Genomic DNA, 27,428 nt, shown 5'->3' with positions numbered 1-27,428 from the left:
TCTCAGGTTCCAGTAAAAAATCCTTTTGATTCACTATAGATTTTTTTGTTATTTTATCCTTGAATTTGGTTTCTTGAATTTGCTGCGTAATTATTGACAATAAATCAGACCTGGTCTGATTTTCTCAACAGAATATCTCCTGTGTATTAGAGAATGTTGAAAGAGAGATTTATTTGATGTGGATTCCTTCCCAAAACCCATATAAAAATATGATTTCTATTTTTCAGTGGGAAAAAAAAATCTAAAACTTTTTTTTTTCTCACATTTTTTTCAGCGTACAGATAAAAGGAATGTTATTTTGCAGTGTTTGCCTGAAAAAAAAGCTCCAAATTTGACTGCAGAATGATAAGAAGCAGAAAAATACTCAATACAGAATAAAGATCATGATAATCCGTGCAAAAAAAACCCAAAAACCTTTGAACATACACTTTCAGTACTATTCCTTTCAGAGTTGAGATATGCAGCAAGTCGACTTTTGCTGCAGATTTTACATGTTCGGTAAATCTAGAGATATTAGCAAGATTTGGAGGAGTAAAATCTGCAAAGGATGAGCAGATGAGGGAAACAGCAGAATTTCTGCTGATTTTTGCACTGCTAATCTGCAGAAAAATCTAGATTTTGACGCAGATTTTACATTTGAAAATCCACAGAAAGTATTACAAAGATGAAAACTTAAAACTCACAGATCAGTTTTCACCCCAAAAATGTGTCTATGAGAACTTTGAGAAGTTCACTCGATGCCGCTGCTACATTGCGGCGCAGTGATAGTGAATGACGTTGCATTGTGGCACCCACACAACTGTGACAAGCAAGTTGTAAATAATCAGAGTCTGATTTTTTTTTGGCGACTTGCTTGCCGCTTTAGTGCGGGTGACTCAATGCAATCCCATTCACTTCTAAAGTGCCACAATGTAGCAAGGGCACCGAGTGATAATTAGAGGCCAAATTCACTGTGTAGCTCTTACCTAAGTGATTGCATAGGAAACAGTAGAAAGACCGCAGTGACACACGAGGGCTTTTGCGTTTTTCAGCCACGGCGTGGCTGCTGCATGCGAACACAGCCTAAAGGTAGGTTCACATGTGGACGATTTTCCGTCCAGATTTGATGGCCGAAGATCTGTGAAGTGGATGAGATTTTACCAAGCGTTAAATGCAGAAAAAATCCGCAGCAGAAAGTCACCTGTGGTGCGGATTCTAAAAGCAATTTATGCTGCATATTTTCTCGCTTTACCGTTTCAGTGGTGAAATCTGCAGCAGGAATATGCACTTTTAACTCCTAGTTGGAAATTTTGCCCTAAATATTCACCCATATTTGTCAACGCCATTTTGGTAGCATCATATGTGTGGCGTGCAGCTAGAACGCAGGCTGCCCCACATTGGGGCGAGTTCCTACAAGCTGTTGCCACCTTGTGCCTATAACTAATACTATACTAAACAGATACCATTCTGCCAATCGATAACAATAGTGCCAATCTCGTATAGGACTGACAGATTCCTGGACTCGTGGTTGGCATGGAGTTGGGTGCTCGTAGTCGGCACATATGGCTCAATCCTGAAGTCATCAGAGAGATGGCGCCATCGAGTATAATGACATCATTGTGCTGTCATTCCGCCTCCATAATGCCCAATTATACGGCCATATCACACATGCCACTCGCCCTCCATGGTTAATGGGGTCACGGTTGCACAGTGTAACGTGATTGCCGCTGGCAGTAGGATCCCACTTTACAGGAGAGGCGTGATGTGATGTACTCCGGCTCCCCGCTTCCTGCTGCAGAAACCAGGAACGCACTGAATAATTGATGTGACATGTTGGAATCAATTAATTCAGCTTCGGCTGGCGGAATAGTAAAAACGTGGAAAAACAAGTGTAGACGTTTTGAGTCGTGGGTGAAATGGGCCGTGATGGAGAGTTTGGGCTTGATAAGGTGTGAAATGAATGGATCACTACTGCTAATGCCAGGGCTTAGAAAAAAAACAAAAATGGCCACCTTTGTAAAGATCAACCAAGATGGCCACTTGCCTCAAAGCATTATGGTCCCATTTTAAAAAATACACTTACAATCAAAATGATTCCCCTACTCCATTACAAATTAGGTTTATTAGTAAAATAATTATTTTGATTGCAGCTCCAGATACATGATCGCTGCCACTTTCTGTACCCTGGGCATGGACTTTTTTTTATGACACCAATTAATTGTAGAGTTTCAGTGAACACCTGTTTCTCAGAAGTGATTCCTATTCATGGCTATCTACAGATATTTTTATTACCAGGCCTATTGCAATGTGTTAATTAGCTTAACTAACCCTTGTTGGGTTGTCCATACTTCCTGTAGGCACCAAAGAGGGGTCCCCATGTAAGGCCCCCAATACAATTTAGGGCTGATTCAGGCGTCTGTGACATTCGATCCAAGCATGGACTATAGAGAACTCAGAATTCTATGAACATCATATATAGGGGGACTAACTCGTGACTGGATTGCTCGCAGATCAGGGCAATATTTGAGTTTATATATCCTGACGGCCTGACTCAGGAAAATCCTTGACATTGTGGACGCCGAAAAATAAAAACCGGACTGTTAAGAATAGTTTGGTTATTTGTTTTTATTTTAAGACCCATTGAGACTAGATGAAGCTGTAATATTCTGAAGTGAAGACGGAAAGTATGGCGCTGTCAGGTCACTGCACAGAGAGAGACGAGAGATGGGATTATATAAGAGCGAGCGGTCGCAGGTACTGAGATACATGTGAAGTCTCCCGGGGAATGATGTCATGGAATTTCACACAGAACATCCAGCTGCTCCACTCCCAGGTGTTACTTCCCAAACACACGGCGTACCCAGGATACCGAGAACAGCAGGTGCCGCCTCAGGCCTGGTTACACCTCGTCCATGACTGTCCATAGAGCAAAGATTGTACCATGTCACATCGGGGAAAAAGATCATTGTAACACAAGGCCGTACTGCGGAACCAGACGATGGCACACGGGAAAGAAAAAGCCGCAGGGGTCTCCGTGTATTTACTAGAGGATCAGCGTCAGAAATCCGAGTGCCGGCCTGCGCCCACCGATCCATATAAGCATTAGCCCCATTCGTGTGGTAAATCCAACAAGTTTTCCCAGTCAGAATTCAAGAGCAATTGTTTGTTTAACGCCATGAAGACAAAAATTTGAAGACTTCGCAAATACCCCAATGTATGCAAAGTGCTGGGCTAGGTGCACACTGAATTTTTTTTAAGTCTTTTGGAGCAGGCCCACTCTGAAAAACGCCAGAAAAAGCTTTAAAACAAGCTTGAAATACTTCTATTTATTTCTATTCTACAACCACTCGTTATATGTTCAGATTTTTTAAAACGCCTGGTTGGAAAAATAGAACATTCGTTTCTCTTCTTTAAAGCGTCTCCTGATGGAAAACGGTCCAGAAAAAGGAACTCTCAAAGAAAACTGCAAAAACGCTTTGTTTGTAACAAGACTACAAAAACCATAGTAAAAAAGCAGAGAAAAAAAAAAGGTCTAAATAAACACTTGGGAAATGAGAAAAGACACAAAGGATGCTTCAGAAAAACTAGAATTTCCTGATGTGTCTTTCCCTTGAAAAACTCGGCAGGTTTGCTTGAGTTTTAAGGGCTTGTGCACACGCTGCAGTGGAATTGATAAATCCGCAGTGCAAAACCACTGCGGTTTTTACTGCGGATTTATTGCGGTTTCTAGTGCGGTTTCCGCTGCGGGTTTACACCTGCAGTTTTCTATTGGAGCAGGTGTAAACCCGCAGCGGAATCCGCACAAAGAATTGACATGCTGCGGAATATAAACCGCTGTGTTTCCGCGTGTTTTTTTCCGCAGCATGTGCACTGCGGATTTCGTTTCCCATAGGTTTACATTGTACTGTAAACTTATGGGAAACTTCTGCGGACACGCTGCGTTTCCGCAGCGTGTGCACGTACCCTTAGACTTCAGGAAAAATGCAGTTTTAATAAACGCGTCAGAAACAAGACGCTTATAAAACCGCTTGAGGAAAAACACGCTTAGAAAAATTTCTTCTGAACCCCCCCGAAACAATATAATTGTACAACACAATACAAGTCAATGGTAAAGCTGAAAAGACGCCCGGACGTCTGTTGGAGCATTTTGTCATAGTCTTTGCTTAAAAATTTAGTGAAAAGAAAAGACCAAAAAACTACAGTAAATAAGACTACACAAAAACCATAGCAATACCCTCTAAAAAAAACGCCGGTGGAGAAACGTTCAAGAAAATGCTCAGGAAACAACTAAAAAATTCAGCGCAAAAGACGCTCCAGGAAAAACAAGCCAGAGGTTTCTGACTGTCTATTGTATGTTCGTCTGAGTGTAAAAGACGTCACGTGCACAAGGTCCATTAAAACGTTCAGTCGTTTTTCACGTACAGTTTTGTTTACAGCTCGTTGCCTTAGAGACCGACTACCACTGCCAGACAGCAGAACATGTGCTGGCCAGGATTGCTGGAGAGTGGAGACGGCTGTTGCCTCCTAATTTTGGTCAGTGTTTATATCATAGAAAGCAGCGGTGGTCGGTCTCCTAGGCAATGAGCAGTGAACAAAAGAAAAGTGTTAATATCTCAAGAACGGCTGAAAGTTTTAAATAACGGTAAATTGAAAAATTGCTTTTTTTCTGGCAATATCCATCTATGAAGAAGGGAATAACCCTATAATATCTGTGTCGGAGGAGACCTATCCCCGATTCCTTCGCATCTCTCGTATTTCGGATCCGGCACTGTGTTGCGGTGACAAGATCACGCAGGGTACGGTAGTGAATAAGAAGAGTGTAAGGGTATGTGTCCACGTTCAGGATTGCATCAGGATTTGGTCAGGATTTTACATTAGTATTTGTAAGCCAAAACCAGGAGTGGGTGATAAATGCAGAAGTGGTGCATATGTTTCTATTATACTTTTCCTCTAATTGTTCCACTCCTGGTTTTGGCTTACAAATACTGATGAAAAATCCTGACCAAATCCTGATGCAATCCTGAACGTGGACACATACCCTAAAAATGTTTTTGCGCAATATTCGCGAACTATCTGATACTTGTAAATGCGTTATCGTGGGGCGTTTTCTTGCACACAAGGGGTTAAATCGCTTCTAATATTCGAATTTTTAAATGATTTATCAACATTCTAATCCGACCTTCTAGGGTTCTACTGACCCATTGTCCTCCCATAGGAGTGAGGCTAAAGTAATACCCCCATTTTTGTGCTCATCACCCCCATCCTCAGCAGCTCTATACACAGCACACACAGAGCTGCTCTCTCCTCTCCACCAGCAGCCATCCTCCTCCTCCTCCTCATGTCGCTCCTCCTTTTTCTCCCAGCCTCCCTATCTCAGTATCCTGCAGTCTATCGGATGGAGGTGCCGCTGGATTCCGATTTTCGGCCATAAATCAACAGCCAGGCCCCATTCTCCAGCACTGTGACCCGGCTACCCCTTGTGCAGAGGGCTGCTGATCGTCCGATCTGTTGCCCGACGTGATCGCCTCTGGATCTGCTGCACCTTGCAGCCTGGATTACTGGCTCTGCTGCAAATAGGATGGCCCCCAGGACAGGTGAGGGCCACTGGAACTGAGCCCCTCTCTTTGAATTGGGAGGAGGTGGGCATTTTACTAAGGATCTGATATATTACCAAGCATGGAGTATGATGGAGAGAGGACATGATGTGTGCAAGTGCTGAGCCCAACAGCTTCTGATGAAGATGGAGGGGGACCCTCATGTGACTGCCTGGGGTGTCATGAGGGGACAAGCTCTGGACCTGATCACCCCCCAGCAGGTAGTGGGGGGCTTATTTCTGATGAATGCGGAGGAGAAGGGGTGCCTTGCACTGCAGCCCCGGCTAGAAATCCTGGATGAGCAGGGTGAGCTCATGTCTGCTCCCCACCCTCTCCTGTCCCAACATGATGATCCCTTACTGGGAGCAGGAGAGGGGCAACAGCTGGGGGCCGGGCACTGCCAGTCTCTACATGCCACCGAGCCCTGGACTGGAGAGGAGGACGGTAGACTCACTCTTTGCACTTTAAATTTATTACCCCCAGACCTTGCACAGAATTCCCCTGTTTATAAACCCTCTAGGGATGATCAGATGCCTCCTCTGATCATCGTACCATCAGAAATTGCCCACCTGCCCCTATGCCCGGCTCCCTTCAGCCAAGAATCGGAGCAAAACCACGAAGTTGACGTTCCCTCGTCTGCTGATTACCTTTATTCCCTGCTCAAATCTGACCGAGACTCCCTGGTATCTGCCTTAGATCTGATTCCAGTGTCCATGAATAGTTTATCACCAGATCTGGAGGAGATGCCGCACCAAGGTAGAGAGGAAGCCCTCAAAAATGACCAAATTGCCCCCTTGGAGACTTGTCTACCTCTAATTACTGACCAGTCTTGTTCTGTTGGTCCCTCCTTAGACCCCGATGTAGAACTGTTGCCCCACTGTAATTCCCATCAATCTCGTTTAGAACCCCGCTTGGAACAATTGTCTCAGTCTGAAACTTTGGTGGTCGCTGTCATTGATAAACTGCCCCAGTCGGAGTCCTGCCAGTTGATCCAGAGTGCCCCCTGTTTGGTCGCAGACCCTAATGAGTTACTCCAGTCTAATGTTGAACCTGACCCTAAACAGTTACCCCTAGCTGAAACTTTTGTAGACAACCAAATAAATTCATGTTTAGTTCCTGATACTGATCAATTGCCCCAGTTGGAGTCAAAATTGGAGCTGGACTTTGAACTCTTGCCCCAGACTAAAATGAATTTGGATACTGACCCAGAACAGTTGTCTTTGTCTGGGTATTGTGAAGAACTGCCCCATCCGTATTTGATTTCTGATACTGGTCATTTGCCCCCTTGTGACTCCCAATTTAACCTTTACCCTGAACAAGTGCCCCTACCTGAGTCATCTGTGGTCTCTAAAGACTTGCCCCAGTCCATATCCCATTTAGTCCCTGATGCTGAATTGGTGGCACAATCTGAATCTTTTTTTGACCCCATCCTTGACAATTTACCCCATTCCGAACCAGAGTTCTCTTTGACCCCTGACTATGACTCCCATTGCCCTTCTGAGACTTCTCTCAACCCCTGTGTAGACACCTTTGAGTCTGAATTATTGCCTTTTGAGTTGGACCCTCCTATTGACCATCACTGTTTAGACTTTGACATTGAAACTTTCAGCCTAGCTGAATCCTTCATGGCCCACGACACTGAGCCGTTTATAATAGAGTCATTGTCTTCATTGGTTTCCTCCACTGACCCGTTGACACAGCCCGAAATTTCGCTTGAGGTTGACCAAATTCCTAATTCTTTATCTATTCTGGAACATGAATCTGACCTGTTGCCTTGGTTTGAACTCTCTAATTGCCCCAATAATGCCTATTTGCCTTTTTCTACACACAATTTGAGTGAGGGTGAGTCTTCAATGGCCCATGAGGCCGACGAATTGTCCCTTTGTGACCCTTTCCTGGCCCCTGACCATTATGAGTTGTCTGCATCTAAATCCTCAACCTCTATCACTGACCGGTTGAATGTAGGTGATGTGTACTTGGAGCCTGGTGATGGCCAGTTATCTGAAAGTGAGACTACACCTGACATGGGCCATCTCCTAGTTCCCAGTATGGAGACTTTACACCAATCTGAAGACCTTTTGATTGCTGACGCTGAACATTTGCTAAAATCTGAATCCCGGTTGGACCATAATATCGACCGTCTGACTGACAATGACCAGTTGTCTAAGGTTGGCAAGTTCTTAGGCTCAGAACATGTACCCTTACCTCCATCCTCTGAGACTGTTGACATTGGGCACTTGCCTGGGCTTCAATCAAATTTGGCCAGTAGCTCAGACAAGTTGCAGAGAGATTGCCCCTCCATTGACCATTTGCTATTGGCCATGTCCAGTATAGAATTGGATGGTAGACCTGATTCCTGTTTGCCCACAGATGATGACTTCTTCCTGTCTGAAACCTTTTTAGCTCATGATGTTGACCATATCCCCATTTGTGATCACCTTATAGTGCCAAAAACTGACCAGTTGCCATATGTAAAACCTGATGTTGACCAAACTGACCCTTGTAGGACCCTTGATGGCCGATTGCCAGTGCCTGAAGCCTGTCTGAGCCCAGATAACGACCAACTGTCTCATGACCAGTTTTCCGTTTCTAAATGCTCCTTGAGTCACCTTAATGACCAGTTACCCCAGTCTGAATCATGTTCAGGCCCTGAGATCAATCAGTTGTGCAAGACTGAATTTGATGTGCATGCTGAAAATGATAAAGACCAGATGGGTCAATGTTTAGATGCTAACGGTGCCCCATTGACTCAGATAGAATTCTACTTGAGGCCTAACATTGACCAGTTGCTCCCAGTGGAAACCTCTTTAAGCCAAGAAAATGAGCAATTACCCCAGTCTGAATTTTATCTAAGTCCCCATGATGATTTGTCCCAGTCTGAAGCATACAGCGATAGTGACCAGTTTCCACAGACTCAACCTCATTTTGTCACCCATGGTGATCTTTTGCCCCAACTTGAAACCCATTTAGGCCTTAGGAATAAGGATGTGTTCCAGTGTGAATCCCATTTTGAACATCCACCCCATACTGGCCATCGGGACTTCAACCACTTTCCTCTTTTTGGATCAACTGGTGACCCTGGCCTGACCCATCTAGCTCCTTGTATATGTACTGATGTTTTATCCTTGACCCATAACCCTGACCCTTTGCATAGTGCTGAGTGTCCCTTGTTTGATTCCTCCCTTACCCTAGATTGTGACCAATTGCCTTTGGCTGAATCCTTGGTTACACCAAGTTTAGATGTACTACCGCCAGAACCTGCTGTGGTTCCCACCACTGGTGAAATACCAGTCTCTGAATTTTTGTTAGCACCCAGTATTGATCACTTTAAATTTTTAGAAACCTTTACACCACCTGAACCATCTGTTCCACATAGCACCACATGTTTGGCCTTGTTTGACCAGCTAACCTTTTGTGAACCCTCTGAGTCTCCAACAACACCACATTTTTCTCCATCAGAAACCCCTGAAACACTGAACGACACCAATTTGTCCTTGTGTGATTCTTCTGTAACCTACAACTCACCATCTAATACTAATTCTCCCAGTAAAACTTCAGAGGAATTCCAGTTCCCATGGGACTGGTCAGTAAATTTGCCCCCAGAGCAACTTTCAGAGGTTAGTCATTGTGATGAACCTTCACAAAGCTCAGCGAGGCAACATGATAAACCCGAAGACTCTTTTTCAATATTTTGTCTAGATACCCCTTCAGACTTTAGCCACATGACCCCTGAAGCAGACGTCGCCCTATCTGATGACTTGCTGTCCCTTTGTGATGTTTTTTCGCACTTACAAACTAACCATTTAATAGACTCACAAAGTGACCAGTCACCCATTTCCACCATTGATCCAACAGACTGTAACGTTGAAGTTGACCAATTTCTTAATACCATTTTACAAAAAGATCTCGAATCTGACCCACCGTCCAAACCCAACACCAACCCTAGTGACAGCCCTACCATTGACCTTAGTGTCCTCGATTCTACGGACTTTTATCACTTGGATTTATTGTTTGAGCCCTCCAGGATGCACGGCGAACTGGCTAGTGAATCGCTTCCACAACCCACCCCAAGGACTTCTTCTGAAGTTGTGGATGCCGTTGATTCATCTGATCCCTCATGGTTTTCATCCAATTCTATGGATAAATCCACTACTAGCAACAATTTGGACGACTCCTTGTTTTCTCAGTCAGATTCTCCTTTTATCTCAAGCCGGTTTGACCAGTCCAGTCCACAGCTGATCGCTGACAAAGATTCCTTAGTTTTAGAGTCACCCGTTGAAAGTACACAGTTGCCAGTGATTGTGGTAACAGATCCTTTGGAGTTATTGAGTGACTTGGATGACCACGTGGATAATATTTTGCCTACAAATGTTTCACCATTGGACATGTCTACGTCAACAGAACTTGAGATGGATGCCCATCTTCATGTTGTGGAGCTGCCACCACATGAGATAGAAGATCTACCTGAACTAAAGCCAGACACCACGGATTATCTGGACTCCTCTGAGGATGTTGTCCATTCACATCAAACTAAGTCAGACTCGATTCTTGGGACCACTTTGTCTTCAATTATGACCAATGGAGAGTTGCCGTTGACCGGTACAGGTTCACCCTTTGAGGGTATCAAGTTGAGATCACATGACTCCCAGGATTCAGCCTCTGCCATTATACCGTTCGGTGAGGGTGATCCACTTTTGGCATTTACACTGGACAATGACTCTCCTTGTGCTGGGGACGAGCTGGCCCGTCTCAGAGCGGTATTTGAAGCCCTGGATAGAGATAAAGATGGCTTTGTGAAAATGGAGGACTTTGTCCAGTTTGCCACAGTATATGGGGCCGAGCAGGTAAGACAGTGTCATATAAATGTGATGAATATTGTCTTAACTATTGATATACTGAATGTATACCTCAGAAATCGTGTGGTCTTTCATTATTGGGCCATAAGCACTCTGCGTGATGTTGTAGGGCACTCCTTAACGGAGCTGGCCCACTGATGGACAATATTTGTATGGTCTACTGTTCCGAGAACAAGGGTCTTAAACCCCCGTAAGAACTGAGCAGTGGTTAAACTACCGCTCCATTCAATATCTATGGGCCTGATGAAGATGACCTATTGCAGACCTTCGTCCTTGGGATCTATGGTATTTCCAGAGGTCGACCCACCTATGCACAACAGCAGTGGGTAGATGATAAATGGTGCTACTGCTCAAATTGCAAAATTATTATCCATTTTTATTTTTGGATATTCGGTGGTGCTCACATCGAATATCACTTCACAGGGTTCGGTAATTATTAGGACAGGTGCCCTTCCAACATCAGTGCAACATCAGCAGCGTCTTGCCTCTCCCGATACACAAGCAATCAGTGCCGGTTAGCCCCTTTAAGTGTACATTAAAAGTTTACACGCTGCAGATTTTCACTCCTTGGCAAAATCTGCAGGTGAAAAATTTCTGTCCACCTAAAGGCTGGTTTGACGCGTTTTGGTCATATAGTGGTTCTATTAATCACAGTGATTATACCGTGATATGTCATAATTGCTACATCTGCAGGAACGCTTTGTTTTGTTTTTATGTTTTGCTTCAGTGTTTCTAGTGTAGGACGTGTTTGGTCTTATCAGCTTGTACCAAGGAGAACAATGGAGCGAGGAACTGTGCAGTGTTTACTCATTACTCTCTCGTGTTTGCATATAATGGCTTTCCGTTGTCTGTTTGTCTTTCTTTTGCCTTCACTTTTTGGGGCGAAAATCTTGCAAAATAAATAATCGCTAGTTTTTGCTTAGTGAACTGTAGCCTTTCTGCCATTTCTGAATGTACCACATATACTGAGGCATTTGCTTAACCAAAAAAGTTTGTTGAAACTAGATTTTGGTTTGGTTGTAAACCTGAGGTTGAGCAAAAAAAAAAGATTTGGCCTGAAGTCCAGACCGGTAAGTCGGATCCATGTCTTCTTGACTTCCGTGGTGGGAATCCTCTATACCGAAACGGCATGGCAATAGAGGATGCCGGCCGCAGAAGTGAAGACTTCCCCAGAGGACTAGACTGGACTTGGCACAGCTTTACTCAGCTGTACTAAAGAAAAAAAATAAATAAAAAGGAAAAAAAATGCACCAAATTGCCAAAGTCACAAGTTGGAATCGCATGTGACTTGCGTTGCGGTTCTTGTTGGGAAAGTTTCTTGTTTGCATTTTTGGACACGGTCTAGTTATGTCGCGTGCCGCAATGCGATGGCATTGACAGTCATCGGATCCGTTGACGTCACGTAACATTGCGCTCTCTATGTGTAATTATATACATCTTTGCTGTTTTTCGGCAGAATAGAGGCTGTAATATATGACTAGTACAGATGGGTTCATCGACTCACAGGACCTCGGTTTAGCAGCCATGATCGAAGCCCTGCATACTGTCTCCTACCTGTCAACATCTGCGGCTCCTCTTTTGATTAGCCGGGTTGGCGTGAATTCGTTTCGCACCAGTATCCCATGGACATTGGACCAGGGTCCCGCAGCTTTATTCTGTGACTAGGACTGTTTAGCGATATGGCATCGCCCGCCGATCGCGCCGTTGCAGCATTATAGCCGCTGCATCATGGTCGCATTCATTGTTTTTTCTATGATACTCGCCGTATTTCGACAGCTCACCGTGAACGTTGACTAAATTCTACAGGTTCCATTACTATATTACTACCTCTGGCCCAGTCTTTAAATCTATATAGACCTGCAGACCCGGCTATGAACCTGTTCTGCCAGTGTGACGCCCTTCTCCCCCCCAAAAAATGTACGAGTCACCTGCGGAACGGGATTAGGTGTTTAGTAGATGTGCAAAGGTGCGTGACACCTCCTAGCTGGACACGTCCCAAAAGTCAGGTGGCTTCTGCATACACATCACATACCCATAAGCCTAAATCTACTAACTATGGGGTCCTCCGACCTAATGTTTGTGGGCACAACCATGATTGATCAGATATCTAAGGCCTCTTTCACACTTCAGTTTTTTGGCGTCAGTCTAAAACCGCCAGTTTCCTCAAATAACGGATCCGTCATTTTTTTTTGGCGGATCCGTTATTTTCCCATAGACTTGCATTGGCGACGGATTGTGACGGATGGTCGTCAGTTCCATCCGTCATGCGACGGATCCGTCGAAATTTGGCGGACGTTGTCTAGACATAGACGGACATTGAAACGTTTTTTGTCAACGCCGAAATGACGGTTCGCGGCGGATCCGTCGCGTCCGTCATTCCATAGAATGGCCGCCTATGGGCGACGGATCCGTCGCGACCGTCATTTCGGCGGATCCGTCGCCCCAATCCGTTTTTTCAATTGGGCATGCTCCAAAAAGTAGATACTTTTCCCAGACAACCCCCAAGTAACGGATCCGTCAAAAAAATGGATCCGTTGGAACCGTTTTCTCAACAATTGTGACGGATCCGTCGATCCGTCACTATGTCGGAAGTGACTGACGCCAAACAACTGAAGTGTGAAAGAGGCCTAATGTTGGGTATAGCAGCGTCCTATTCTTCAGAGTGTTACCAAATGGGTAAGAAACGGGGGTTTGGCGCTTACATCTTCAAAGAAAACCTCAAGTCTGGAGGCTGTGTGAAGAGAAACGCTAATTTTAGCTTCTGTTATTTCTGAAAGCGGGAAGAGGGTGGACTTCCTGCATTGAAGTAATGTTTGCTCTAGGTGCTGAGGATCCTGAATTCCAAACTCCCCCCTCCTCCCTCCGCGACAGAATGATGGGTGTTGTAGTTCCCCTACGACGATGCCTGGTGCAACATCATACTTCCCAACCTCTTGATTGATAATTATCAATATTTAAAGGGTTATTTCTAGACTTCATAGATGTGATATTGTCGGATAGAGCTTGTAAAAACAGTTACTTTTGCAATTTACTCCTTATTAAAATTTTCAATGGTTCTTGAGATATTAACACTTTTCTTTTGTTTACAGCTCGTTGCCTAGGAGACCGACCACTGCTATTGTCTAGCTTGTAGGCACTGCTTTGAAGCTGGCCAGGATTAGGAGGTAACAACGTGCTCCGGTGATCATCTCTGGTTTCAACACAGTGTTGATAAGCTCTATAGAAAAGAACTTGTGAGCATTGTGCATTTTCTCTTATCAAGAAGCGGTGGTCGGTCTCCAAAGCAACAAGCCAAAAAGAAAAGTGTTAATATCTCAAGTACGGTTTAAAATTTTAATAAGCAGTAAATGGCAAGATTGATTGTATTAACAAGGACTATCTGACAATACCCATTTATGAAGATGGGAATAATCCCTTTAAGTCCCGCCTTCCTCTTCGTTTGCTGTGGAAATGGCAAAAACTAGGTGGAAACTCCCATTTTTGGGTGGGGTTTACATGAACCATACACTTCTATAGACAGGGAAGTGACTGAATTTGCCAGGTTTGTTTCTGAAAATTCAGGACAATATCGTAAACTTACGTTTGGGGCCGGCGTCAAAAGATGGTTGTTCCTGAGTGTAAGTCGGCAATCTTCTGCCTGTTCCTGGGGCATGGCATGCTGGGAATTGTAGTTATACAATGATGAAATCTTCTGTCTGGTATCAGACAATGGGACTTGTTTTTGGCCTTTTCGTGACAATGTGTCAGACACAGTGCTGAATAGGAATAATGTAAACATTCTGTTCTTGGCAGGCGCGTCGTCACCGCTTTTCTGTGTGCAGCTTTACCTTGTGTCATTGACTTTTTGTCTCTACAGAATGGTTTTTGTCCTGACGGAATGTAGCCCATTATGTCCCATTCATCCATTTAATACTTTTTTTTAGGTCTCCTTTTGCCCTTTATGCCTCCTAGACAATTGTGCCCTATAGTTGTTACCCGCTGTGATGACGCTGTGGTTTTTTTTGTGTTTTTTTTGCCATCCATAAGAAAAGCTTTATTTTATACACTTTTGTTTTCACCTTTTTGTGCCCTTTTTTTTTGTGCACGTGGAAGTGGGCGGGGATAGAACACCTTGTAGCCAATCCCATCACTGCAGCAGGAGAAGCGTGTTTGCTGATTGTGGCAGCGGGCAGTGACCTGTTCACTGGGGTTAGAGACTTGAGCAGGTTCCCGCCAGTAGCACAGAGTATTTCAGGACATGAGTGTGAAGAATCTGTACCTTTTTAAAGGTTACTTGATTTCTACTGGAATCGTACTCTGGTCTGTTTGCTCCTGTTTGAGGTGTGCTCGGGGGTCTGTTGAGTGATCGGCGGGGGTTTCGAGACCCAAACACCCACAATTCAAGTGATTACTAACCTCATCATGGGTTAGTTTCGTATGTGTTTTTCCTTCTCCTGAAATACTTTGTGCTGCTGGAAATACTGCTACAGTTGAGCGTGTGATAAAGTGGGAGACATTTTTGGCCCTTTTTTAAATGCCACCGCCCTGTGAGCGCAATGATTAGGCCCGTAAGCCAACTATTTTAAGAAGATATATCGGATCAGGCATCAGCCACCTCCTATGCACTGTATGGCGGCACATAAAGTCCCAGCGCGCTGGCATTAGTCCTGACTGCCAAGTTCACGTAAAGGTGAACAGCGTGACAGGACATGATCACCGGTATCATTGATTGATCTCCATGGCAAAGACACTGGAATTAATGTTGTAACATTGTAATGTATAGAATGAAGCCTAAACACTTTTATTATTATTATTATTATTATTATTATTATTAATATTTTGGGCTAAAAATTACTTTTGCACTAAAATTTGCACCGTTTTGCTTTTACAGTCTTTGTTTTCTGCATATTCATCTTTGATGTGGTCTGTGTTCCTAAATAACCAAAAAAAAGATAAATAAAATATTAAAATTCTCCCATAGTTTAATCTTAAATGAGCTTACTGTCAGGTTCTCAGTTAACTCTTTCAGCAGCCAGCAATTTGACGGTGCAACACATAGGCTGTAGAAGGCAAACGGTGCAAAATTTTTAACCAATAGCAAAAAAATATTTTATTTTTTTTTAGCCCCAATTGCATGCAATTAAAGATAAAAAACCCTAAAGGAGGACAGCCCCTTTAAGCCCTATGTAAGTCACTTTTACTCTTCCCGAACTAAGGTTATGCTCACACTTTTAGGATGCATGAATTGGCGTCAAAAGATCTCGGTCTCAGCTGGTGCACAGACCTTGGGGGAATGTGGGTAAATCTTTACCGTTTTCCGCTGGGCATCGGTATTGTATGTCTAATGCTCAGAGGAACTATGGGAGGTAATGAGAACCCGGTGGGAGAGGATCTGATTTCCACGCTATTGTCACCGTGCACACGTTGGTGTCATGCAATGCTGCACTACGAAGCCGGGCAAGTGACACCAGCATGTGACTAGTAAAGAAGAGCAGAACGACGGAGGTCACCGCTCGGTTCCCAGCCATCGCTATCCGCAATGCCGCCATATCTGTCACTTATTGGGCGAAAAGTAGATGGCAAAATGTAAAAAAAATAGAAAAAAAAATTACCATATTGTCTCGCCAAGTGGGTAATAAAATATTAAAATATAATATTTATCCCATAAGGTAAACGCTTGGAGAGGCGGAAGTGAATTAAACCGCCAGAATTGCTGTTTTTTCCCCCCAAAAAATGCAATAAAAAGCGATCAAAACGTCATCTATACTACAAAATGGTGTCAATAAAAACAACAGCCCTACATGTAAAAAATCAAGACCTTGCAGAGCTCCATCCACAGATGACAAAATATGTTGATAAAAGTTGTTTTTGTTTTTTTTTTAACAAGTTCTGGATTTTTTTAATCACTAATATCTAAAAAGTTTTTGGTACCGCCGTAATCACACCAATCATGTTCCCAGGTCATTTATATTGCACAGTGAATGGAACTTAGAAAAAAAAAATAATGGCGGCATTTTTTTTTTTTTTTTAATATTGCGCCATGCTGTGGATTTTTTGTCTGTTTGATTTGCTACATTATGCGATAAAAAGAATGGTGTCACTCACAATTTAGCCATATTAGGTTTTTGTGTTTTTTTTGCAGGCAGGATATTTTGTCTAAAAAATAAAGTTATGGTTTTTAGAAGAAAAAAAAAAAAAGTGCAAACCTGAAAGAAATCTCCTGAGATTTGAGGCGTTAAGGATGTGCAAGATTAATATTTTCAGCACTTTGAAGTGTCGGGATTATACCAGAATTATAAATGATGAAAAAAATAAAATAATAATTCCGAGAACTGGTATTTTAATCTGGAATTACGAAGAGAGTGGATCCGAAGCTCATTAATATGCGCAGACAGGATGAATGTCGTTAACATAATCCCCGAAATACTTAACACATTGTCATATAGCGAGACCGCATCGCAGGAGAGGGGCAGGGGCCGTCATAGCTTTTTAGGTTAATTTTAGAGCCCCCCGCCGCTCGGTTACACTAATTATGGTACTGCTTTCATCATTACTGAAGTTTCTCCTATGGAACCTATTGGGCAATCGCTTGACTGGTAATCCCCTAATGTAATGTAATATCATGGGAACCTCTGCTGTAACAAGGAGCATTGCAGTTATAACTGGTATTGCCCAATGTTGCCCTGAACATGCGATGGCAGATTGTGTTGGAGATGGAGGCCCCAAATTTTCGGAGTAAGAGCGGAAACTAGTGTCATCCTCATTAGACGTTTTATTCCAAATCCTGGTCGAAACGGGTCTGTGCCCAGCGTAGTCGTAGTCAGGGTCTGGTTAAAGTGAATGGGGCCGGTATACTGGGCAGGTGTAGTATCAGCTAGCATGAGAATATGCCGTAATCCTGTGACAATGACCCCTCTATACAGCTCGATTCAATAGGAAAAAAACAATGAATTTGTTTTTTTCACGCTCCACTGAGTCTCACATAAGGCCTTGATGGCGGCTTTATTTATCCTTCCTCATTCTCTGGTAATGACAGTTCTGCTTTACACTGCGGCCTAGACTGGATTAAGGAAAACCACCCGGCTCCCATAAAAACATTTTTTTTTTGCATTCCTGAATCTTATCAATCCTCTGTTACTCCTCCGGGAAGGGCATGAATACATTGACAATTGGATGTCACAATTCCTTTTGTCAGTAGGATTCGTGGACGTGCCGGGTCGGCGATCCTGCGCGGGTATTGGGGACCACTGCGTGTAAAGTTGCTGGGGGTCTCTCGGCTGTTGGTGCATGGCATGGATGGAGCGGGCCGAGGAGCTGTGTTGTATGGCCGACACCGGAGTCTAACGTTTCTCATTGGAGCAGTTGACCCCCTTAGATGCCGCTGTCAGTTGTGACATAGGCATGTAAGCGGTTGGAAATGGGGTGCTGCCAATTTAATATTTGGTATCACCGCATCTGTAACTGTTGATCCTAATTATAGTGTGTTTTTTTTTTCTTTTTTGGGTCCCTTTTCCACTCAAACAAATGAATAAAAAGAAATCGGTCGTGTGGATCTCAAAATCCTATTTATTCATACATTTCCATGAAGTGTAAAAGAGGAACGACAGCAAGGAATGATAAGAAATGCTGATTTTTTACAATTTATGCATGAAGTCATTTTCGCTGATGTTGTCGTTCTTTATTGTTGATCGTTTTACCTCAGGGAATTATTATTGTAGATCTGCGATCGTTTGGATCAGTGTAAATGGGCCGGTAATGACAAGATGGAATCCTTTTTGTTTTCTGCCTCCCTTGTGGGCATAAGCGCGGTTATGTGAAGACCAAAGATGTTTTCTGAGCGTCTTCTCAGCTAAAGGCAGCGGCGCACTAAGAAGATGTAGGCAATCTGTTTTCACGCAGGAGGTGTTCACCATCTTGTTGCTTTCCGGAGCCCGTCACTTGCCGACCGTGTTGCTAGGCTGCAGCGCTGTGTGGGATAAAGACACTGATTTTCTTACAGCACGTGTCCCTGACAGGACTAGGTCAATGACAAACCGCTTGGCTCATCAATTCGTTCCCAAATTCCCTTTTTTTATTATTCTGTGGCGGCCATTTTTTTTTTTTTGTTCACGCTCTTATTTCACTATTTTCCTGTCAAATCAGTGGCCTGTCATAAGGAAAGCAGCCATTTTGTGGGCCTTGCGTACGTTATTACATACTGGCCTTGTTGCCCATAGCAACCCGGAGTCGAGCCTTCCTTATTTAAAGTTGCTATATTTAATAAGACCGGGTTTATATCTGAGTGGCCAATATAAGCCATTAACCCCTTCATGACAACGCTGTTTTGCATCTATGTATTTTTTTTATCCTCCCCTTCTTCCAAGAGCCATAACTTTTTTTTTTTTCCATTGACCCAGCTGTATAGAGGTTTTTTTTTATTATTATTTTTCTTTTGATGGAGTTGATTGAAGGTTTATTTTTAATTTTTTTTTTGCTTTCCGATCTGTAGATTTTACTTTGTACTATTTGGGGGTACATATGTCGTTTTGATCGTTTTGTATTGCATTTTGTTATGTGAAGTTGTTGCGACCAAATAAAACGACAATTTTAGCTTTTTTTTTTAAATAATACTTTGAGGTAAATAAAAGAAAAAAGTCATTTTTTTATGGAAGACATTCAATATTTTTGACCTTTTTTTTTTTTAAATCGTTTTTTCTTCCCCCGTAGGGAACTTTAAACCTGTGATTATTTTGATCACTTGTACTGGATGCTGCAATAAATCACGGTCTTTTATGAAGCTCAGTATGTAGCTGGGCTTTGCAGGAGTACCAAGATGGCGGCAACATGGGCCCTCAGTAGGCCGCCCTTTTAACTGCCATGGCAACGCATCGGTACCCTGTAAGTGGGCAATGGGTGTTGTAATGAACGCCTCACCGTGATCATACCAGAGATAGTCAGTGGCATTGAAGTGGTTAAACAGCAGCGATGGGAACTGTCACAGACAACCTGTATTGCTGTTTCATAGAAGAAAGCAGCCATGTTTTTCTCATCCCATATGGGATTGCTTGATAATGGCACAGGATAATTATCCATCATTCTCATGCATTACTGCCATTTTATGGGATTTCTCAGCACTTTATAGGATGCTGACTACCATCTCGCTGTCATCTAAAATGTGGCAGTTTTCTGCTCTAATAATGGTGCCTGTAACGCCATCGATGACTACCTCATAGTATCCCCATGAAAACAGCACCCATGTCTTACATGGCGGTGGTGGTATGAACGTTCACACGATCGCCATATCTTCCAGGCCCACCTGAGGAAAATAGTGAATCCACTACATCAGAAAAATGGCCTCTGAGTGTTCTTTATACACAAATAAATGACTCCATTATCTGACGCGCCTTTATGACCATTTTCTTTGAAGCCATTAGAAAGCGGTTTGGTACGATACTCCCATGTAATTCAGCGCTTTCATCAAAGCGATGACAAACTTTAAAAAAAAAAATGGCGCTCGTTAGGCTTGTCATATTTGATATATTCTGAATATATGTCCTTTTGAAGTATACTGCTCATAATGATGGTGGAAGCCATTTTAAGTGACAGTTTTAATACGCATCCCTACTATCTTTGCCTAACGCTGGCCAAATATTAGACATTTATAGGATCCTCCATCTATCTATCTGTGCGTGGATGCCCATATCAACAAGTCTGGCTTTAAACAAGGCCTGTACTATCTTCCATATGTTAATTATAATATTGTGATGACAGCCTGGGTGTCTCTGTAAGAACCAACATGGCCGCCATTAGAGACCCCCCTTTATGTCAGACAGGATATTTGATTGCCCAAACCCATAATTTATAGGAGGTGTTTCATTTAAAAAAAAAAAAAAAACATTTGAAAAAAAGCCTTTCTCGGAGTAGGGAGCCATCTCTTTGACGGGCATACAAATTAGATGTATATCGACCATAAGCCTTGGCAAGGCAAAGTAGGAGATGAGCGTCTGCCAGGAACCGATCACTACTTATCTTCTGGGAATCTATCTAATATTATTGGTTTAGCAGACTCGTCTCCCGTTCTGTCCATACACATGAGCACTCGTCTTGGTCGAGCACTCGGTTTGGACGAGCACTTGGCTTGGTCGAGCACTCTGCTTGGTCGAGCACTCGGCTTGGTCGAGCACTCGGCTTGGTTGAGCGCCCATGTGTTTTCCGCAGGAGAGAGAAGAAAGCCGCAACTAGACATGTCAGGCAGCCGCTTATCTCCTACGACTTTAGACTTGTAAATCTCCGATTTAGTATTGTATCTGCTTTAATCCCTGCTTTCATTTTCCTCCTAACAGGTGAAATGTCTCACTGGTTATCTGGATCCAGCTGGCCTGGGGGTTATAAATTTCCGTGACTTCTATCGGGGTATCTCGGAAATCCAGAATGAAGGTGAGGACCTCTAAACTTTTGTTCACATTTAATAAGCGGCCATTTTGACAACGGAATCAATTTTACATGGGAGGGAACAAAGAACAAACAGCACCGTCAGATGATACCGTTATCGAAGGATAAAAGAAATCGCATCACATTTGGCCCGCACTTCCATGACTACGTCAAGACTTCCGCCGGTGTCCATTTTTCTTAGACTAACACAATAGCATTTTTTTGTGTGTCCGGGAAAAAAAAAAAAAAAAAGATACCGCCGGAATGGATTACAAAGTGACTTCGACTGCCTCGTTATAGCAAAAGGGGCTTTACCAGGGGCACATCCGAATCCCGTTTTCAAAGAAATCCTAGAAGAAGCCATGACAGTGTGGACCGAATGTGATGTTAAAAGGACCTAAAATATTTTATTTTGATGGTCGTTGTACAGACATCGAACTACAAGAAATTGTATCTCCCTACTGCTACAACTTCACAATGTGCTGTGATTTCTTGCTGCGAGAGAGGCTGATAGAGCTGCTTGGAGAGAAATCTGTGTATTCTGTGCCCATGGACAGGAAGGATGACTTTTGATCATTATTAGCTCATTTTGGAGATTAATACTCCTTAATAGTTTCATATGTGGAAAATTGAGTTCATTAAAATTATTATTATTATTATTATTCATTTATATAGCACCATTAATTCCATGGTGCTGTACATGAGAAAGGGGTTACATACAGAGTTATAGATATCGTTTACAGTGACAGACTGGTACAGAGGGGAGAGGACCCTGTCCTTGCGGACTTACATTCTATGGGGATAGTGTGGAAGAGGCAGAAGGTAGGGGGTGAGGCGGTGGCTCTGGTGATGGCGAGGCAGCAGAATGGTTATTGCAGGCTGTAGGCTTTCTTGAAGAGATGGGTTTTCAGGTTCCGTCTGAAGGATCCGAGGGTGGTGGATAATCGGACTTGTTGAGGCATGGAATTCCAGAGGATGGGGGATATTCGGGAGAAATCTTGGAAGCGTTTGTGTGAGGAACGAATAAGTGTGGAGGAGAGTAGGAGGTCTTGGGAGGATCGGAGATTACGTGAGGGAAGATATTGGGAGATTAGTTCAGAGATATAGGGAGGGGACAAGTTGTGGATCGCTTTGTAGATCAGTGTTAGTAGTTTGAACTGGATTCGTTGGGGAATTGGGAGCCAGTGGAGGGATTTGCAGAGGGGAGAAGCAGGGGAGTAGCGAGGAGTGAGGTGGATTAGCCGGGCAGCAGAGTTGATGAAAGACTGGAGTGGTGCAAGAGAGTTAGCGGGGAGGCCACAGAGGAGTTTGTTGCAGTAGTCGAGGCGGGAGATGATGAGGGCATGCACAAGAGTTTTGGTAGATTGTAGGCTGAGGAAGGAACGGATTCTGGCAATATTTTTGTTTTGGAGGCGACAGGAGGTGGCAAGAGTTTGGACGTGCGGTTTGAAGGACAGTGCAGGGTCGAGAGGTAATCCGAGGCAGTGGATTTCAGGTGCAGGAGAGAGTGTGATGCCGTTTACCATAATAGATAGATCAGGTAGGGGGGATACGTGAGATGGGGGAAAGATGATGAGTTCAGTTTTGTCTACATTGAGTTTTAGGAAGCGAGAGGTGAAGGAGGATATGGCTGACAGACACTTCGGGATTCTGGACAGCAGAGAGGTGACATCTGGGTCAGAGAGGTAGATCTGAGTGTCGTCCGCATACAGGTGGGACTGGAAACCATGGGACTTTATGAGTTGTCCTAGGCCAAGGGTATAGATGGAAAAAAGTAGGGGCCCTAGGACAGAGCCTTGAGTGACTCCATCAGAGAGAGGGCGGGATGAGGAGGTAGTGTGAAAGTGGGAAACGCTAAATGTGCGGTCGGAAAGGTATGAGGCGATCCAGGACAGGGCAAGGTCTTTGATGCCAAGGGAAGAAAGAATCTGTAGCAGTAGGCAGTGGCCGACTGTGTTGAAATCAGAGGACAGGTCAAGAAGGAGGAGGATGGTGCTTTGGCTGTGAGTAAGTCATTAGTAATTTTTGTCAGGGCAGTTTCGGTGGAGTGGTGGGGGCGGAAGCCAGATTGGAGGTTGTCAAAGGAGAGAGTTAGATGAGAGGTGGGAAAATGAAATAAAATGAAGACAGGTACAGCCATTTCCATACGAAACTCCTGACGCCAGAGATATTTGCCTGTTTCTGGCTTCATCCTCATCCCTGTGAGAAGGTAAGGTTGACCCGTAAGCCATTAGTGGCTTACATTTGCATTGGAAAGTTACAGCGAACAATTCAGTGGTTTGTTGTAAGACTGATCTAATCTGCGATCCCAGCGTTTAGTTTCCTATACACTCCCATGTCTGTAGGAAAGTTGACAAAAGTATTCATACTCTCCCTAGCTTGGGTGGGTCTATGCATTTTTCTTGCTTCAAGAAAAATGGCTGTCAAAGGAATCTGTACTTTTTTTTCTTCAGAGATTTTTCACTAGCGATCAGTTGTAATGTGTGAGGAAACCTCTGTAGTAACTGTACAGTTTCCCTACAGTGCCTCCGCAGGATAAAACAAGCATTACACAGGGCTGCCTTTCTATTATAGGACAGGACATTTCCCTGTGGCTTTCTTCTGCGTACCGCCGTTCCTTTCTAACATTTATATAAGTATCCCATTCTGGCTTATCCTGTGTATAAGTGATGATGTCTACATACCGGAATAACCCATAGACATACATGGAGGTCACAGAGCGCTATGATAAATATAAACCCCCCATCTGATGTTGGCTGGCACTCCCCAAAAAATCCTGGGTGTGGATGACCTGAGTTAATTTTGCTCCACACCCTTATTTTGTAACTTTGAAGAGTTTGCCCCGTAACATCTGCATGGGTCACCTCTATGGTTCATGCGCCCTTGCGTTGGTGGCGCCTTTGGAGAGTGTCATCCGAGATCCTAAAATGGGTGCAACATCTGTCCCTTCTAAAGTGGGCACCATAAATGTCCAAGTTCGCGAGGCACTTGCCCATCATATATCTTCATATGAACTAAATAGCGGTTTTATTTAGACATTACCATACCATATTACTTGTATGTTGGACACTGTATGATGGCATTATTTGAGCACTATATGGCAGTGCCCCAAGTTAAAAACAGGAGAACATCTTGAAGGAGACCCCCATAATAAAAGTATTTACTAAATTTTGCTCCATATCAACTGGGTGGTTGAACAAAACCCTCAAGGAAACTTAACTCCTTCCTGCACATGGCGTATACCGTTCTATATACAACAGTGGCCACCTCAGACCTGGCACCAGTTACATCATCCTTATGATTCCAACTTTCCTTAAAGCCAGCGATAGAACGCCTGGAGACCGTAAAATATTATTTCTGGCTCCCGGCTTGGAAATTTAGGTAGATCTGAATGTTTTATTCTCCAGCTCCAAAAAGAAATCCTAAATTTTAGTAACATTTTTCTCAGCCTGTAATAACACTGTTCTATGAATGCACAGCGGGGCGTCTTTACAAGGATTAGCTAGAAGCCAGGCCATTTTATTCTGGGCGTCTGCAGGTTTAACGGAAAAGTAAATGCCACAAATATTCAGGTATTAAAGGGCGTTCTCTGGACAATTTAGTTAGAAAGCCTCCCGTGTAGAGAAGGCATCAAGGTCCTTCTACTAAGACCTCCACCGATCAGCTGCAAGGTAGAATCAAGTGTTTGGTTTCCCTGCAGCACCTCCGCAGGTGAACTAGAGTATTACACTGCACACGTGCAGTACAGGTATATATTGGGTCCTCCAGAGTGAGACACTCTTTGTAGCTTCTCTCAATAATAGTCAAGGGTCCCGAATCCCCCCCATTTATTAGTGTTTCGCATTAATCCGCTAAACTAATCCTACAACTGATTTTCCCCCCTAGATCTGGACATGCAACTCTACGACATGGGATACCCCTCCGAGGAAGAGCCGGCTTGCTCTGTCGACTTTGATGACCTTGTGGCATTTGAGGTTAGTTTTTTTAAAAAAATTTTGTTTGGACTCTTAAAGGGAAAGTCCTAATATCTTAACTTTTAAGGCGTCTTACATTTTTGATAACTGTATAATTTGCCTGTCTTCAGTTCCTTGTTACTTTCAGTCTCATAAACCTTTCAAAGACTGCTGACCCCTCCTGCTCAAGAACAATGTGGCCTGCCTCCCCCCACATCCACAGTAAAGACACAACTTTGTCTTTCCCCTCCTCCACCCCATCACTTGGCATTTGCTTTGATCTTCCTAAAAACAATTTTACTTTGTCCCTCACCCCACCTCCTAGCTAACTATAGTTTCTGTTTCTTCCCTTTTACCTTCTTTTTGTAATTTTCATTACCAACAACTACAAAATTAGTTGTGCTTTCACACTGCCAACAGACACTAATTTGTTGTTTCATTTACTCCTTTTTTTCCTTCCAGTTTTTGGTATTTTTCACCTGTGTTTTTTTTTCATCTTTGCCAAATTATTCTCTTAATTTGTCATTTTTTTTTAATAATCTTTTATGACTGCCTTTTTTTTGTATATTAGTTATTTGTGAGCTTGATTTTTCTTTTCCAGACGTTTGCGGCTGATTTATCAATCGGAGCTTTTTTTTAAAAAAAGTTGTAATATTTTTTTGCTCCATTTTCCCCCTCCCCCGGAGGGATTTTATGTACGCCTGTCATTTTTGTGTATTTTTTGCCCCATTTTAGCAGACCCTAGGACTTTTTGCTCTAAAAAGGCAAAAATAAGGTAAAGCGGGGTGAAATTTTTGTTTTTGAATTTTGCCCCAAATTTTTGAACCACTTGAAGAATTTCACAAAATAGCACAAAACCCATCAATGAATACCACAAGACAAAAAAGTGAAATAAAATAAGACGCAAATGATGATTAGGGCTTAATATTTTTATATCTATTCACCCCTTTTTTCATCTTCATATCCTATCCCAGACCCTTTTTTATGCACATGCCATCGCCTCTGTATGTCAGTTAACCCATTATGAGGTGGAAAGGAGTTGTCTCTAATTTTTCCTGTAACAGCGCCACCCATGTCCATGTTCAGTATTGCAGCTTAGACTCTTTTTTAGTGACCACTCGCTGCAATACCGGACTTAACCTATGGATAAGAGTGGCGCTGTTTCAAGTGGTTAAAAAAAGAAGCAAACGTTGTTGAATTTTTGGGCAACACTGTGACTCCTGTCACGTCTGGCGAGTGCAATCATGGCCTTGTTGCATTGCAAAGTCACCTATGACCTCCTTCGCAAATCTTTTTGTAGCAGAGGCTTTTTTTTATTTTTTTTATCCATGTCTATTTGGTGTAAACTTTGCAAATTTGCTCCAAGCATTTACTGTTTTCAGTTTGGTGATAACATCTGAAGGTGTCACCTTGAACCACAAGTAAAATGGTCCTGTCCGCCACACATTAGCGTCCCCGCCATACTGAAGGGCTTAACGTTTACCTCTGCCGCCCTCTGCTGTCCCGAGGTGGAATTGCACAAAGCGTTGACCTATTTTCATAATTGTGTTTCCCCTCCGCTCACCATACAGTATATGTCGTCTGTGCTACAGCACATAACAGGTTAATTTATTTACACTTTTTTTTTTCCCATTGGATTTTCGGTTAAATTATTTGTGTGCACATGGTAGTTCCGCTTTTCACAATTCTGTTTGGTTTGACTGTGTTAAATGGGTTGTCTAGGTTGAAAACAATTTTTTGATGAACTGATCGAATGGTGAAGACCACCAAGTGATTACCTATTAAAAACGGTAACTTGCGTCCCCATGACAGCACTTCCTGGCTGTGTTTTATACAGATTCTTGTTGCCACCCACATCCTAATAAAAGCGAGTATTGTCCACATTGGTATGAAAAATGATACAGTTCCGCAGCCTGCCTGTCACAGGAATGTGTAGACTTATGCAAATCCAGTTTTTTTTCACAGGTAGAAGGAAATACCCCAACAATTATTCAAATACCTGATCATAGGCGGAAAAAATATTTGTGTTTTAGAAACGAAGGCAATTTATAAAGGTGATTCTAGGAAAGGATCTGACTCAATAATTTTTTTTTTTTCTGCAAATGTGAACCAAGATGGGGCAAAGATTTCATCTACCCCCTTATCCTGGAAAAAAACATTTACCAGTTCTCACAGCTACTCCTTGTTGAGTATAATATAATACTGCCCCCTGCCACAAGAAAAAAACTACTATAATACTGCCCCTATGTACAAGAATATAACTACTATAATACTGCTCCTATATACAAGAATATAACTACTATAATACTGCCGCCTATGTACAGGAATATAACTACTATAATACTGCCCCCTATGTACAAGAATATAACTACTATAATACTGCCCCTATGTACAAGAATATAACTACTATAATACTGCCCCTATGTACAAGAATATAACTACTATAATACTGCTCTTATGTACAAGAATATAACTACTATAATACTGCTCTTATGTACAAGAATATAACTACTATAATACTGCTCCTATGTACAAGAATATAACTACTATAATACTTCCCCTATGCACAAGAATATAACTACTATAATACTGCTCCTATGTACAAGAATATAACTACTATAATACTGCCCCTATATACAAGAATATAACTACTATAA

General features: G+C 42.9%; 1 protein-coding gene and 1 long non-coding RNA gene across 4 annotated transcripts in view; one reads left to right on the top strand and one right to left on the bottom strand.

Moving 5' to 3' along the window:
* The first annotated feature begins 5,327 nt into the window (after positions 1-5,327).
* RAB11FIP3 (RAB11 family interacting protein 3) overlaps positions 5,328-27,428 on the top strand; it is a 52,524-nt gene continuing 30,423 nt past the window's right edge. For all 3 annotated transcript variants that reach the window (XM_077274572.1, XM_077274570.1, XM_077274571.1), the window contains exons 1-3: positions 5,328-10,417; positions 20,731-20,824; positions 24,704-24,792. In XM_077274572.1, the coding sequence (XP_077130687.1) occupies positions 5,714-10,417; positions 20,731-20,824; positions 24,704-24,792 (4,887 nt within the window). In that variant the 5' untranslated portion in view covers positions 5,328-5,713. The remainder of the gene's footprint in view (positions 10,418-20,730; positions 20,825-24,703; positions 24,793-27,428) is intronic.
* The window catches only part of LOC143785588 (uncharacterized), an 82,822-nt gene continuing 73,020 nt past the window's right edge, over positions 17,627-27,428 (bottom strand). Inside the window, exon 3 of the long non-coding RNA XR_013218023.1 lies at positions 17,627-18,374. This is a non-coding gene — a long non-coding RNA (uncharacterized LOC143785588). The remainder of the gene's footprint in view (positions 18,375-27,428) is intronic.

The sequence above is a fragment of the Ranitomeya variabilis genome, chromosome 7 (genome assembly GCF_051348905.1).
Source record: "Ranitomeya variabilis isolate aRanVar5 chromosome 7, aRanVar5.hap1, whole genome shotgun sequence".
Taxonomy (NCBI): domain Eukaryota; kingdom Metazoa; phylum Chordata; class Amphibia; order Anura; family Dendrobatidae; genus Ranitomeya; species Ranitomeya variabilis.
The sequence above is the reverse complement of the archived record's forward strand: the minus strand, read 5'-3'. Positions and strand labels throughout refer to the sequence as shown.